Raw genomic sequence first — 17203 nt, forward strand, 5'->3', positions numbered from 1 at the left:
CTGAATCCAAACTCTTAGTTGCAGGAGCCAGCGGTGTAAAGTGGTGGAGTTGATCCTGACTGCCCAAGCTGGGTTTTTGATGCTCTTTAGATGTGTCTGAGTCCCTCCCAGTGGAGGTGATCCCTGGGAAACAGAGACATTGTTTCATGCTGGCAGGGACTTTTGTGGTGAGCTCTTGCCTGTTTCTCACTGACACCTAGAGGTTTTCAGCAATACAATTTACTCTTTTAACAGAGAAAAGCATTGTGAATGTGATGAGGATCTTTGATAAAAGAGAAAGTAAGCAGAGTTACACCTGTTTCCTATCTCTAAAACCACTGTCTGATTATGCAAGTCACTCTACTGCAGCCCAGCAACCCAGGAAAACCAAAGCAAAGTTTCTTGAAACATGTAGAGAGAAAAAAAAGAAATGTCATCATTATGGATTTACCTTTGTTTTGTTCCTTTTTGGAAATCTGTTGAAGGAAAAACAACACCTTCTATGCCAGTACCTTGACGTACAGAGCCCTGAGCTCTCTTGAAGGGTTTTATTTCCTTCCTGTGCCTGTGTGGTTGCCATCTGCAGTAATCAAACTCAATCAGCAGAAAGAGTCAACTGCTTTGTATTAACCATTGTTCTCCTACTGCAGTATTTTATAATAGATTTTTAGATCTTCACTGACTCATACAATGCATATCTAATCAAAAGTAAATTAAACTGCATACACTGACTTGATATGACAGAAAAGCATTTACAACAGCGGAATAGTGACAGAATAGTGACACACTATTTTTAAACAAGTTTTTTTTTAAAGTTGAGTGTTTTGTTGGCATATTTTTTTGTATGTCCTTAGATTAGACATCTAATTTTTAATTTGTATTTTTATTCAAGGTGATTTGAGTCCTTAAAATTTTCATGTGCTTAAAAAATTCATACACTTGAGCAGAATTGGAGTTCATGCGTATTCACAGTTTGAAGAAGCATGCTAACAACAGTTCTTTGTAATTTTAGGGAGTATTTATTAATTCTCACCAGAATTTTAAGCCTATTATTCAGCACCTATGTTTCTAAAATTGCTGCACTTTGGTCATCACTAATATAGCTATCTTTGCTCTTTTGACACTTTAATTTGAATTGTGTGTCAGCATTTTTTTAAGGAATTATAGTTTAGCTATAAAATTGCCCACTGAATTAGTATCTACAGAAATGACACCAGTGTAATAAATAAAGAGTTATAACTGGCTTGTTGGTGTAGATATCTGCATAAGCTTCAAAACCTGCTCAAGAAGCCAATTAATTCTCCTTAGCTTCATACACTGAGTTACTGATCTTTGAGATAGCTTCAGTGGCTGTGGTTTCAGACCAAGGTGTTGGACAAACAGGGTTGCATTATGTATTGGACATGTTCTTTCTGTCTGTAACAGACCCAGAATGTCTCCATCTCACAGAAATATGTCCTACAGTATTCTGGGAAGCTTCAGCTCTTAACTCACACAGATTATTTTCCATTTCAAAGGGGTTGAAGCACATTTTGTTTTTTGAAAAAGAAGTAGCTCTTGAGTCCCTAGTTATGACCACTGTGAGGGTTTGCACATGTATTCAAATACTGCCCCCCCCAGGTACACTGTTCCCTAATCCCAGCACTTTTGGGGAGACACAATTTACAGTGTGGTAATTTTTATTCTAGATGGCTCTTGCCAAATATAAACTAATAATATTTTATTGAATCCATAGACAGCCCTAAGGGTGTAACTCTAAGCCTTTCAATCTTCCAAAAGATTTTCCTTCTCTGTTAATAAGCAATGCTTGTACAGCATTTTTTAAGTGTTCCCTGAGCATTATTCCCCACAGCAGCCCCAGAAAGTCTGGAACATTATCCCCATTGTTTATATATGAGAAGGTCTGGCTCTGAACTTGTCACAGCATCATTCTAGATTCCCAATCCCACATGTTCTCATCCAGAAGAGAAGTGAGTGCAGTTTGCTGTGTCTCACCAAACCTTTCTGCTCAAGATGTGCATATTTGATGCAACCAAAACACTGAAAGGTAGGAGGGCTGCAGATACTGTTATCTATATTCCCTGTGGTTTTCTTGTGGGTTTTGGGGGGGTTTTCATGGTTGTAAGACAAGACTGTTATCCCTTTCATCATAATAAGAAATCAATCATAATTTAGTAGTCTGGAGATCGTGGACATTTCCCTTCAGTCAACTTTTATGTTAGGTTAGCTGGCTTGTTTCTGGATTTTTGCCTCTTTTGGATTATCATTTTCCTTTGAAACTACTCAGAAAAAAAGAAACCTGTCATAATGTCAGGACAATTAAGTGGCACAAAAATAATCTTGATTGTAAAAAAAAGTCAGTGCTTTTCTTATAAAATTATATAGGAGTTGTAATGAGAAAGAAAACAATTAATATATGCAACAGCCACCAAAGAAAGCAAATCATTAGTAGGTTTTAGTACCCTCTTTATATTAATAAATCTAAAGCAAATCATTATCTGAAGGAAATAAAAATATATTACTTTAACTAATTTTCCACAGGAATTTGACTTATTTTCCTTCCATGGGTTGTAATCTGTATTAATTATCTCCAGTTCAGCTACTCTAATGGAAGCAGTGGAATTTTTTCCATGAAATATGATCTGAACACTAACAGAAATGATAGTGCTCTGTTACTAAATTGCTTGTATTGTGGCATAATGACTTTAGAAAAAATTAAAAGTGTGATGTAGTTTTAAAATCCCTGTTGTGTTGTAGTATGATTTTCCTAAAGCAAGCAGTAATTCTTGAGATGGAATTATGTGAGTGTGTATCAAGACATAGCATCACTCATCTAGCTGTTTCTCAGAATCATAAGAAACAACCCCCAAAATACTAAAAGAATTGTTTAACTGACTTACTGGTTTGTTTTCTACATGTGGGAAATCCCACTGGCTTTTCTGCCATGTCACCTCTACCCCTGCTCATTGTGACAATGGTTGGTTATACACTTTGCTCAAACATGAATTCCTTGGGAGGTCCTGGAGGCTCAAAACTGATAAAGCATTTGCCTAAATTTAGCATGATTGGACCAAAATGGATATTTGATCATACAGATATGGTTTTGTTTTCCTGTGATTTGGTTCCCAGATGCCACTGCAATGAATTCACAATTATACACTGATCAATAATAGCAATACAATAATGCTTTCAATATGCTTTAATGTTGCAGTGTATACACCATTGAGCAGGAGCTTCTTAGACCAATTTAGTGGAAAATATTTAATTTATATTGCTATTTTTAAATATTATCTGAATGTTATTATTCTGGCACAACAGGAACATTATATCACCATTAGTTGAGAGACTTTAATGTAAATTCAGCTAAAATGTGTCTCATCTTTAAAGAAACAGTGCCTTTTTACTTTCACAAAAATCCACTTTAAAGAAAAAATATAATCTTATGCTTTTTTGATTTTTATGGCCTATGTTGTAATAGACTTCAGAATAAACTACAGCACTTTCTCCTTGCTTGTTAAAAGCTGATTTAAGGAGATTATTCTGAATGCCCTACACGTGGAAATGAAAAGCTTCTTTTCACCTTGAGAGATATAAAATTGCTGAAGTGTGTCTCCTGTGTTTTCATAAGTAGTGCTTAATGATTATTTATTATTACTTTTGTACACACAATCATGCATATTTATTGCACTTTTTAGGCCTTATTAGCTCTGTTTAAGCAATTTAAAAAAGAGAGTAATTTAAAAAACAGAAGCAAAAAAAAAAAAAGTCCAACAAACAGACAAAAAACCCAAAACTGAAAAAGAGACTATTCATGCTGATATAAATGAGATTTGATAATGAAGACCCTTCTGCACCTCTACCAAGAAATAAAATTTATAGTTTTACATGTCTATCAGATATTTTAGACTAACACTCAGAACAGGTAAACTGAAGGTATTTCTTTGAGAAAGGTCTGCAGTACCACTTTTTAAAATGCACAGTTTCCAAAAAAACAGAATTTTAGAAATATAATAATCCCTAACTGTGAAGTAAACATGAATGAGGTTCAGATATGCACCATAGAGAAGTCTGAAAGTTCTCATTCCAGAGCACAGAAATCCCTACTGTATAAAGGTACCTTTTTTGCTATATTGCCACTTATTAAATTCTGCCCTTCAATCACAAATTCATCTTCTGCCAGTAAGCTAGAATTAGCAGCACAGTTGCCTGGGAGTGAATAAATTTTATTTGGATGCAGTTTTATTTCTCTAGTACATTTTTAAGCTGGCTTTTTATTTTTATAGATGGAGGGAGTGAGCAGAAGACTAAGACAAGAATTTCTCAAAACAAGTGTTTCGTTCAGAAGTGTGTTGGCTGTGAGGGCCTTGCATAAAGAAATCATTCACACATGCCCTGGTAAGCTGGAGTTCATTGAAGTGACACTGGGCTGCCCATTGCAGTCCTAGCCCACAGGCAAAACATTCTTCTGGCAAAATGCTATCAAATTCCCACTGACTCTGTTCACTTAAAGAGCAATTCATAAGTGTCTTGTTTTTAAAAAGGAGAGTAGCTCTATGTTCCTGATACTCTGAGATGCACAGCCCTGGATAGCAAAATGTATTTCTTCTCACAATAGGAAATCAATGGCAAGTTATTTTCATTTAGAATTTTGTGAAATTATTTTTTATAATGAAATACATTAATAAAAATACTCTTCATTAAAAGATCTCACTGCATCAAAAATAAGCTCTCCTCCATGGGTATGGTGTCTGAAGGGCAGAAAAGAATATTACAACAAAATGTATTGTCTTGTTCTACATTTTTTATCAATTTATTCCCTAGCTGAGTGCTTTTAAGCGTGAGATTAAGAATTAAAGCTTGTTTTTATCTCTGTTTTATTTACAGTTGCAATGTGTGGAGCCCAAAACCTCATTTTTATATGCAAACATCTCCAAAACATGGAGATAAAACATCCGAGAACATAATTTGTATTACAAAACTGGCAAAAATATGGGATTTATTGAAAAACCTATGATATGCAAAGAGCAACAAGTTCTGTCTCTCATGTTCACATGCATAAACAAAGGTTAATCTTATTTTTCCTTAAGTAGTCTTTTTAGACAATTGTTTCCAGTGATTTGTGCACAACAGTCCTCACTGAATAAGTAGCTATTACATTTCTTACTTTAATATACCAATGTCAAAGTATAGGGATCTTTATTGTTTTAAATGGAAGAGAAAGTTGGTACAGGTTTGGGTTTGGTCAGGGTTGTTTTGTTAATGTTCAGTAATTTACAGTGGTAATCTGGTTTGTTCGTGAACAATGATGAAATAATCTGTGTCATACATCTGCAGCAAGGTCTGAATGCTGAATTATTTTTACAGATGGTACCAATAGTTGGGTACAGCTTAGCTCTGGAAACAGTGGAGGGTATTTGAAATCACCAAAGTTTTGTACCTTGTAATTCTTTAGTAAGTTTGATGAGGGATTGTGCTAGGGCCACAGGATAAATAGGACATGAATTAAAAGCTGGTATTTACTCTGGTGATTTTCCCTCCCTGTCAGTGCAGCATTACATTGAGTGTGAATTTCCCATCACTTCTAGTCTGTAGACTGTCATCTTCCCCACACCTGATTCACAGATGACTAAATTCTCACCTGTTATCCTCCTGCTTTTTCCTTATCTCTTCATCCTTGTTGTCCTGGGCCATTTTGTTACCATATTCTTCCTCTGTGCTTCATTAACTCTTCTCAGCCCACCCTCTTCCAAATTCCCAAGATAGCATCAGCTCCACTGCTACTTCCTCTATTCCCTGTCTTCTACCTGTTGGTTAGAAATCTCATGTCGGATATTTTTATGATTTTGTTTGATAAAAATTAAATATTTAAAAACGTAAAGAAATGTAAAGCATTCACTGTAAATGATATGCTTGACACCAGCTGGGAGCCCCATTGTGCTTGTACATCATAGTGCTCTCTGCAGCCTGGCACTGATGTGACTTGTTGCCATCCTGGTACTCATGGGTCCCACTGACCCTGTGTAGAGCTCTGGCGTATCCCTTTTCCACAGTCAGACCTTCTTCCCATCCATGTTCCCCGGCTGTGAGGAAGACTTCATCTACACTTCAGAGAGCTTAGCTGGTATCTGAAGCCCCTGTGGGGGGCACTGCCCAGGCAGGCTCAGCATCTTTGTCCCAGCCCCAAGCTGTCTGTGCTGGCCACAGGAGTGGGCGCTGCCAGGCTCAGGGGCTGTCCAGCTGTCCAGCAGTGGATATCCAGAGTGCCACTGCCCCACAGGGCAGCAGGAGCCCTCTCTGAGCTGCAGGATTGCCTCCTGGCAGGAGCAGTGGGAAGGGGTTCAGGTTGCAGGACTGGCAACCTGCTGAACGCTTTTGACTTGGCAGGATTGATCCCAAGGGGACAGTTGGTCCTGGGGAAGCAGCACGAATGTCCTGCTGCACTCCTCAGAGTTCACAGGCAATAGTTCACAGCTTCTTCATAGCTCTGGGTGCCAGAGGTGGGCTGAGGATAAAAGCTGTGCCAAAGTCTCTTTTCCTACTCCATTTGCTTGCTGCATCTGCTCATTTGTTGGAATCAAATTTCACTTGGTGCCATCTAATGTTACGTATTTTGAAAGAGGAAAACCAGATACTGTTTTCTGTGGTGTAACTCCCTTTGTGGAAGGGCTGTGATGAAGTCAGGCTGGTTGAGTTCTGAACATTGTGTAATTGCCATTGAAAGTTCCTAGACTTACCAGAGCTCTTAATAAGTTTTATAGCATCCCCTTTCCTGAGAGACACTGGTAGGCTTTTACAAATCACAGAAACAGATTATCTTGCTGATTCAGTGCAAACTTTTGCTTTTTCAGTAAGTTTTTTTTCATTACTCTAAGAGGCTTAAAAATATACTCTTACTTTGCATTACCCCTTTTCTTGTGAGGCACTGATTTTAGTGTGCTAAGCTGCACACTGAAATTTTCCATATAGATCTATGGGAAATATAGAAGGTTATATTTGTACCAGTTTATTTGCTTACTCATTTCTTCTTGAAGCAGAAAAACCCTTATGAGCAATAGAAGCAGTCTTAAAGAGACATTTGATACTCATATAAACAGCTGTGTCTGTTGCTCTTTTACCAACCCATATCTCTGATAACAGGGATTTCATAAGAGAATTCCATGGGGACTGTAGCTGGAAATTATTCATAGAAGCATATGGAGTGCCACCTAGCTAGGACCAACATCACAGGTTGTCCTTTTCCATTGTCTAAATGGTAATTCCTCATTATTCATTTCACAAGAAATGGTGTCCTGTCTTACAACTTAGAAAAAAGTAAGATCAGTAAGTAATGCCAGACTATTCCATAAAGTGATGTGATTAATGTTCTTCTCACTGGAACTGCTGATGGAAGTAAAGTCTTATTCAATTTCCCTGAGGAGACACAGTGAACCAATGTCTTCAGCAATAATTTTTAAGCAAGGACCTTTCTGCTTATCTCAGCTGTCTCGTATAGTCATTCAGAATGCACATTAAATAGCTGGAAAGAGGTTATAATGTGGGTGGATTTCCCTAAGTCACTGAGGCTTCTTTCACTGATAACAGGTTGTGGTGGAGCTCTTTCCCTTTCTGCCATCTGAGATCATTTAAACTTCTTCAACTTTACTTTTTTTTTTGTTTTATATAACTAATGCCAGATAAAGTGGCACTTCCTTAATTGAGTTTCTGTGTTCCTCATGCCTTTTAATGTTTTTGGTCAACTGCCTGCACAGACAGTTGCTATATCTATGGCAAATATCAGCTCAGATAGATGACAAGACCCACAGCAATTCATTAAGCTGTTATTGCAATTGAACTTCTTGGTTCTTCTAACTTGGTCCTTTTTTTTTTTTTTTTTTCTGTGAGAAATAATAAGAAATGTTGAACAGCTCATCTTTTTTACTTGTCATTACTTTAAACACTTACCACATGAAAAGGCAGTAAGGCAGAAAACATTTTTCAATGTAGGAAATTTAGCTACAGAAGGCACTTTTCACTAATAAACCCTATAGCTAGTGTTGCCTCCTACTGGGGCAGTTAATATGCTGAAGATGACTGGGGACAAAATTGAGCAGTGGCCCAGGGCAGCCTTTCACCCCACTACTGCATTCTGAGTTCCCATACAGTCTCCCATCAACATCCTGCTCTATGGCTTCTTATTCTTCTGCCTCTTTGTCTTGCTGGTTGTGATTTCTCCAGACTATTGACTCAACTTGTAAGCCTAAATGGTTAGTTCCTCTTTCTCAGCTTTTTACTTGCTTTGCTGGGAGTCGAACATGTAGGTATGGAATTCTGAAGAACAATACTGAAATTTTCTTACAAGCAAAAACAAGAAGTCATCTCCAATCTGCTGTATGATGAGAAGAAAACAAGCAGACACTCTCAGGGTGAAAACACAGTATATGTCTGGCAAACTTCTGGAAATAATAGAACCAGTTTTTGCATAGGCTTTCACTGTTTTGTAAAAATGTGGTTATTTGCAAGCAGGCTTCTGTGTGCTGTAAAGCAGTGAAGAGTGTACTAGCAAGTAGTGATACCCTTTTTATTTGTGCCCCTTCTAGACCTCCCCTTCTCTATGATACAAGGTTTGTCACTGAGTCTTTTAAGGCTCAGTCCTATACATTATAAGCAGCTGGAAAATTTCACACACCCACTGAAGGTTCCAGTGAACTGAACACAAAATACCACAGAACAGATGCCAATAAGAGGTATTTTTAGCAGCTCGTGTCACAGTTGCTGTTTTCCTCTGCCATGACAGATAATGGTCTTTGAAAGACTGGGAGGAATAGTGCATCCTGCAGAAAAACCTGACAATTCCTTGTCCCTTCTTTAACATGGGCAGTAAATGTTTGCTTGGGGTCCATCTGAAGCTTTATAACAAACCATCAGAGCAGTCTCTGCTGGTTATGTGGATTGCATTGCAGACCTCTACTGCATACATTAATTTCTGTGCATGACAGTTTATTGTTTGTTTGCTCTATAATACTGGCTTCTAGAGGTAGTATTATTGTAAACAGACCTTGACTGAGTGACCAAACTACTTGTACTAGTAGTTAATGTAATCTTCCTACATTTTCTTGGCTTTGGACAAAGTGTATTTAAAATGTAAGGAAATTCATTCCATACATTTTCAACTAAAGTTGAAGTTGTTTATAATTACATAATAGAAAAAAAATCTAAAAATTTTGCTGACTGAGTGGAAGAAAGTTATCCTTATGTTGGGGTTTCTTTTTCTTTCTCCCTTACCTTGCACTATAATATTGCACAGAATGTAGCATGTTCCATTCCCAGGAGAAAGCCAGACTGATATCTAATGTGTAACCAGCTGGGTGTTTACCCTTCATTATTCATACTGACAAGACATGAAAGGAAGAAATAGAAAAAGAAGGAAATCAAAGGTTGTTGGAGTAGTTGTTCCTTTTTGTCTCAAAAAAATGCCAGTTTACAAATTCAAGTGAAAAAAGCTGCTGCATATTCACTCACCTTATTTGCTGTTATAATGTATGTTCATGGAAATTAATGACTGACTCATTGAGGTGTGTGGCAATTGCCCCATTCTTCTGTGGAAATATTATTCTTCTGATTTCTGAAGAGCAGTCACTGAGTGTACAATGGCAAAAAGCACTGCATGGACCTCCTTTCACTTGTCCAGACTGAAAGCTGTTTTACAGCCAGGTAGAAACCTGTGTAAACCCAGAGAACAGTATCTCACAAGATTTCAGAAGATGGGTGGAACTGAGTCAGGAAGAACTAAATCTCAAATGGTTGGGTGATGGCACCCTTTGTATAAGCCTGAGAGAACTGGCATTGTTTAGTCTGGAGAAGAGAAGGCTTCAGGCTGATCTAATTGCAGACTCCCAGTACCTCGAAGGAGCTGCAAGAGGGAGAGTCTATTTACAAGGGTGTTTAGTGACAGAACAAGAAGGAACAGCTTCAGACTGAAAGACAGTGGGTTTGAATTGGACATTAGGAAGAAATTCTTTATTATGAAGGTGGTGAGACATGGGAACAGGTTGCCCAGAGAGCCTGTGATTGCCCCATCCCTGTAAGTGTTCAACGCTGGGTGGGACTCTGAGCACCTGGTCTAGGGAGGGTGTCCCTGCCTGCCCATGGCAGGGAGGTTGGAACTAAATGATCTTTAAAGGCCTTCAGATTTGAAATATGTAGTCAAAAGTGAGATTTTGCTTCCTTTAGTACCTGAAAGGATTTTATTTTGTTGACTGTTACACCACATTGTAATTTGGCCATTTCTGTGGAACAGCAGTATGTGATGTCTTCAGTTATTTCTCTCTTTGTCCAGGACTGTGCCATCAGTGCCAATCTGCTCTTTTTTTGCTCTTTTCTTCTTTCTGCTGCCTAGTATCTTTACTATTTCTTCATTTTTTCAATCTTCTTTGTTGTTCTGATGCCTTTTAAAATGTTTTCTGTTCTTTACCGCATGTGATATTCAGCAGTTGGGCTCTTTTTTACATATATTTTATGATGTTCTAAGAAGAGACCTGAATTCCTATAGCAAATTGCCAGTGAAATATGCCAAACCATAGACAGTCTTCCTAAAGATTATGATAAAATTTTAGAAATATTTTCTTTAAAAAATTTTCATATGATGATCATCACTGCAACTGTCTTCTTCTTCAGTGTCAGGAATATTAATTATTACGGTTAACTATCATGAATGGCTAACTACTGCATTTCCTGGCATACCTTGAGATTTTTAGTAAACCCTGGAAACTACATTTTTGTCTGCATCAGCCTATTCCATTGACCTTCTGTCAAGATCTTGAATTTTTTGCAGTCCTTCAGCTGCCAAATGTTGGCTATGAAGTAATTAGTTTTCTGAGAAATCCACTGTTGGCCTCGGTAATGAAGATAAATTCACTGGATTTCCATCTCCAAAGAGTAGCATTTGAATAAGGGCACAGATTCTGGTGAATTTTGCTTAGATCTGAGGTAATTTAATCTGTAGCATTCTATTTATTAAAAACAAAGGTAAACTTTATAAAGAGAGACATCCATCACAATTAAAAAAGGGAAAAATACTAATTACTGTTCCTTCCTTCAAAAGTGCTTTCTTTTGAATAAATGCAATTATGTCAAATTGTGGATAGAGAATACATTGACTTTTTCTTATCATGTGTCATTAATTCTTCTTTCTAAACAGTATAATTGTTCATTTTCTTAAACAACTGGCAAATGTGGATGTTTAATTAAAAGAATTTTGGCACTGTTGGCTTCCTCAATACACATCCATATCCCTGCATACCTCCAGCATCACATTTTAACCAACATTTTACAAAAGATGAACCAAACTAGCAGAACTAGACTAGGCTTGTTTCCATGATCAAACTGTGTGAAGAGAATATAACCACTTTTTATTTATGTAAGCTTATTTAAGATTTCCCATCTAAATAAGTTTTTGAAATGCAGAGTATGCATGTAAATATAGCAGAGCTTCTGAATTTTAGCTTTTTTTCTTTCTTTGGCAGCAGCTGGGTATCTTCTCTTTAAATTCCTGGGCAAATATGGGGTGAAACTGTTGCATGTAAAGATTTTTAGGTTTTATAAGGTGTTTTTTTAAAGCTTGTACTAAGGCTACTCATGCTTCTATGAAATAAGCCCGAGACATAACTTCCATACTAGCAGGAGACTTAAATGTTCTCAGGAAGAGGATTGAAAATTTTATATTGTAAAGGTAGTGCCTTAGAGCCATTGTACCTCAAAAATAAAGAACAGTGATGGCTGTGTTTACTTTAAATACAGAAAAAATTACTTCCCTGAGTTAGCTTTCAAAGTAACTTTATGAAGTGTAAGGAGATGCAAAAAATGTCAGGATATTAGAAATCTACAGGAAAATAAAAGTACACTCATAAGTATTTCAATAGGAATAGTGGATTAAAAAAAAGATGTAAGAAGATAAAAGTATTTTTTATATTCAGCAGAAATGCAGCAGCATATGTTTGCAAAGAAGACTCCAGTACCTTCTATCTGTTTCCTAGTGAGGTTGTATTTTATGTTCTTTCATTAGGAGCTGAAAACTGTTCTCTGTCATTAGCAACTTGTAAAATAAGTAACAGATGCTTTCACTGTGTGTGGCTGAAAGAGCTTGGGTTGTTCCACTTAGTATCCCTCTAGCCAAAAATAGCTGTTTTACCAAGCACTGACTGATCTGGATAGAATCAAGGTAGGTTCTATAGAAAAAACATCTGAATGGTGTTTTAAAGATAAAGAGAAAATGTGCATTTCTTTAGATTCGATGCAGTTCGGAGAAACTTTGGAAAAGTCATGGGATTTGAAATACCAAATAATGAGGTGAGCTTGGTCACTTGGCAGTGGGGTTTGGGATAATTTTTTTTCTTCTTAAAGAAAACAAGAACACTCAAAATTAAAATATGAAATCAAATAATCACAATCCATGAACAATGTATAAATAAGTAATCTAATCCAGAAAGGAAGATTTTTAATGCAATGAAGGCTTCCAAAATTTTTCACACAATTTTTCTTTTTGGGATGAAAATCAGTTGGAGAGTTATCTTTTATAATAAATTAAATTAAATGTTATAATAAATTAAATTATTTAAATTATTAAATATATACAGTTTTTTTATTATAACCCATTGAACTTTTAATATATAATACCTGTGGCAAGAATTATATGCCCTTTCTCTAAATTCTGGTTTTATTTCTGATTTCATTTCATCATTTGGAAAATTTAGTCGAGTGAAAAATGTCTTACTATTTAAAAGCCAGAATATTCACAGACAATATTGTTTAGTTGGACCACAGTACAGAGTTTGCAGTGAATGTAGGAAAAAAATATATATACATATAAAAAGGCAGTGTGAGCAGACTTCTTTCCAGAGCCTTAGCAATATCAATGGATTAATTGTGACAAGACCCATGCTAAATAAGCATGGTTCCTTTTTTCAGAATGGGTAAATGAATGCAGAGAGGCAAAATGTCCACTCTCAGAAGCAGTCACTGATAGCCCCTGCTTGATTTACAGCAGGTTAGACTTGATTCTGAGAAACCAGGGCAGCCACAATTCCCACTGAAGTGCTGCCAAGCAGAGGACTGATTATTACAGCAATAAATCAAGGTAGGCTGTTTGCAACTGCTGGAACACATCTCAGTAGGATTGTAGCATCCAGTGTAAGTAATAACAGGAGAGGTACTGACACTACAGGAAAGAGTATTTGAGGTAAGTTACTGAACCCCTGGGTGGTGACCTGCCCTGTTTCATGTTTTGAATCCGTCTGCTAAGGTGTTAGTGTTACCTGGGTCACAGGATAACATATTCAGAGATGGCTGTAGTCCTTTTTCTTTTCTTGCAACACTGCTGGATCGTTTCAGCCACTCTGTTACACTTTGGTTGCATGGAGCAGATAAGCACCTTTGCTTTAAAGTAAAGAATTGTTAATAGGAACACTGTCTGCCAGCTGCTTCTTCACTCCCCTCTTCTTTATGTGATGCCAACCTGTCCCAAGCATGGCTGTGATCCAAGAGCTGCTCTCACGTGGCTTTGGAAGTTTGTTTGCTGTAAAAGAGCAGAGAAGTGGAGTGGTTAGGTGAGCTACCCTTCCCATTGTTTTCTGACTCCCAGACTGAAGTAGTTAGAAGCAATGCCAGTCAGAACAGCTGGAAGGCATTTCCTTCTGCTGCTTGGGATGCTTTGGAAGGTGACTCCTGCTGCCCCTGAATGGGCACATCTGGGAGGATTTGGCCAGACATTTGAAGGGACAGTCTTTTCCTAGTGGAATTGCTTAAATTTCATCACACCCCGAATTGAAAATTAGTATTGTTCAGGATTGCTATCAGAATTTAGAAAGAAAGGGTAAAGGCCTACATGTAAACTGCCCAAAACCTTGTATGTTTTTTGTGCATTGGAGTTAATGAGGTAGTAGGTCCAAACCAGGAACAGGATTGAAGAGCTGAGCACTGACTCATGCTGGCAGGATTTGTCTCATAGGCAGTGAGAGGAGAGGCAGCTGGGGGAAAAGAAATGGCCAAAGATATAAATGATCTTCCCCTTCTAAAAATATATATGTTATCCAAGTAGTGAAGGGCTGAAGGAATGATCAAGGAAGAAAAGATTAATTTCAGAAATGCTTAGAATAAAATAAGGAAACAGTTTTGTGCATGTGACATTTCCTTCCTACATATTGAAATGCTGTTAAACGTGTAAATACTGCAAAACTTCAAGTCTTCTACAGTCAGTGGCTGAAATCCAGTCTAATTAAACAATGGAAAACTCACTAAACTAAATAGAAATTTAATGGTAGATGAGATGGAAGTATATAATCTTTCAAATCTTGCAAATAGTCTCTGTTTCTTATCAGTCATATTCCTTCTAATGGAAAGCCAACTAAAATAAATGGAGAAGATAGGAAAAAAAAATCAAAGGTGAATTTCACCTAAATTATAGATTTTATTAGTCAAGCTTCCAGACCATAAAAATACTACCATCTTTAAAGTAAATATTTTAATATTCATAGTACTCAAAATCCAATAGATTGTAAACTGATTGTAAATAATGAAAATTAACTGTACTATTTTAAATTACCAGGCCCAGAATTTAAAAACCCTGATAACCTAAAGAAAATATAAAGTTCTTAGGCTTTTTTAGCTATTCCTAGGGAAACATCAACAAAAGCATATTTCATCTTAAGATATATTTCTTTTTAAATTGTGTTAATTACATTAGGCATATCCATGCTAGATTTACTTGTAAGGCTGCAATATCTTATAGTATGCTTGTAACAAAATTATAATGCTTGACATGCTACTTTAAAAACAACAAGTAATATAGGTCTATGTCCTTCATAGTCAGAAGTCATTCAAATCAGCAATTTCATGTCTTTTCTGGCCTTCATATGTAACACTTGTAGCTTCAGATTCAAAGTCTGAGCCAGAAAAAGAAATTTCCATCTGCAGAACCAGTAATTGTTCATTAAAATTCTTTTTCCCATTTACAGGGGTTGAACTAATAAGCATGATAATTTGGCTGGTATTTCAGGAATTAGTAGCAGCCTTATTACATTAGATGTGTAAGATTTTCAGCTTGTGTGAGTCATTAGCTTGTTAGAGGGATTGTAAGTGAGTTGGTTAAATTGATAAATTCTTAAAGAGTCAGTAGCCATGCATGGCATGAATTAAAAACTGGTAAATAGTAGGCCATAAATTTTAACTATTTTTCACTGGGCAATGGTTATTGAGGTGATGTAGGATAGCCTGTTAGTATTCCCATTATTTCCTCTGCACTATTTAGTAAAAACAGATACTGCAGGTGGCAATAAAAATTGAAAAAAAATATGTATGAATGAAGATTATATGATTTTATGGCTCTGCAAGGATTATTTTAATATATCATAATTGGGTCGTTTGGTAAATCTGTGAATCTGTAAATTTCTGGCTCCCACTGCAGTTACATACATCTCTTTCAGCCAGTGTTCTTTCCTTCTCCAAAGGATATCTGCACTCATCCTAGGGCAGCAGCACCAGTACTCAGAGGACACATCATAAATACTTGTCATAACTTTTAACAACAAATTAGAATCAGCAGGAGTAAAAAACTCTTCACAGATTCTGCACTGACCTCACTGTCCCGAAATTAATCCCTTTTCTACTTCTGAAAGTGGGAGAAAAAAGGAAAGGATGCACCCCTTTTTCCTCCAAACTGGGTTTGTACACTTCCTGCACTGAAAACCATTACTTCCCCTTTGTGAGTAGATGAGTCATTTTAGCCAAAAGCATGCACCCTTCTATTGATTAGCTGATTTATGGAATTGTCTCTGGGTGGTTGCTTTCAAAAATATGTTTTACTGAATGTTTGTTCAGAATGCTTTATCAGGTAGTTTGGCACATATGTGTGTTCTGTCATGGCCAACAGGAGAGGAGGTTAATAATGGCAAATCCTGAGGCTCATGGAGGTGTGGAAAAAGGCTGGGGCATGCAGGTGCATGCTCATGTAAGAGATGGGAAGGAGACCTCAATGGCAATAACCAATTGGGCCACAAAGTCTGTGGCTATCTTCATTTCTTCTTCCACTTACTTTTCTCAATAAATCACTTAACAGATCCTGAATGCTTTGAAAAACTCACTTTGCTTTGCTTTTTATTTGACAAAATAATGTTTTATTGAAAAACCTGCCTTCAGTTCACAGTGTCCACATGTTGGGTTCTGGCACAGATATTCTAGGTTTACTACCTTACTTTACTTTTAAGTTATCCCCCTGGGTCCTGATGGTTAACCCATGTTTTTTAAGCTGTCTTCATAGCTACATTTCTTTTCCTCTCTTAAAGAAAGGAGAAACACATTTGAAATGAACCCTGATCAAGCAATTTTCTGGAAATCCTACCACAGTGTAATCTTATCTATATTTGATAGACAGGCAGGAAAATCAAGGGAACTTGTTTTCTGCATTTGCTGCTTACTTTGAAAACTGTAATTAAATATGCTATCATTATCCATATTTTCCATTTCACTGTATTACAATTTAGTATGTATGTCATGTTAAACATCCTAATATAAGTACTTCATTGAGCTGGTCCTATTTTTTCCAGAAATGTTTTACTAATAACTAAACATAATGGTAAGCATTTCCCTTTGCATCTGTCCTCTGTTTAGGACAGGTCTACTATTTCAAAGGTTTTCAATGAGCAATGAAATGGGAAACAGAAGGCTGTTGCTCACACCAGTTTTCAAGGAAAAATTCTTTTATGATTTCTTCGTAATTCAGGCCTCTTGAAGTTTATGATTCACAGTATTCCTCTGCTTTTATGATGATTTTGTAACAGAATATCAGGTTTCTATTCAACAGTTAGTGGCAAACAGCTTCACTTAGAAGGACATCAGGAGTGAAGAGAGGGAGAAATTTTCATGGGTGTGTGAGAAGTCTTAAGGTGCATTATCAAATTATTCTTGGCTTTCTAAACCATTTATTTTATTTACTTGTCCCCAGCTTTTACTATATTCCTTCTAAGTGGGAAACTCCTCTGAATGACCCACACTGTGCAACCCTGTGGAGGATCATGTATGTCTCAAGTGATTACAGAAACAGAGAGTTTAACACTACTGGGCTGAAGTTTGGTTTTGGAAATCCCATACTTTGACTCTTTGCTAACATCTACATATTTGAATCAGATATCTGTCCATTGAAACAGATGGTTTACCATCATACCAATGAGAAGACTTCACATTCTGTCATTTGCTT

The 17203-nt window shown here is 36.8% G+C and overlaps 1 protein-coding gene across 4 annotated transcripts in view; it reads left to right on the top strand.

Annotated features, from left to right (window-relative positions):
• The window catches only part of KCNQ5 (potassium voltage-gated channel subfamily Q member 5), a 268932-nt gene that overhangs the window by 93162 nt on the left and 158567 nt on the right, over nucleotides 1-17203 (top strand). The window contains exon 1 of one of the 4 annotated variants that reach the window (XM_079299142.1): nucleotides 4352-4374. The exons of the other annotated variants lie outside the window; for them this stretch is intronic. Coding sequence (XP_079155268.1) covers nucleotides 4367-4374 — 8 coding nt within the window. The 5' untranslated portion in view covers nucleotides 4352-4366. Of the gene's footprint in view, nucleotides 1-4351; nucleotides 4375-17203 lie in introns of those variants that run through there. 4 annotated transcript variants of the gene reach the window in all.

The sequence above is a fragment of the Erithacus rubecula genome (genome assembly GCF_903797595.1).
Source record: "Erithacus rubecula genome assembly, chromosome: 2".
In the NCBI taxonomy this organism is placed as follows: domain Eukaryota; kingdom Metazoa; phylum Chordata; class Aves; order Passeriformes; family Muscicapidae; genus Erithacus; species Erithacus rubecula.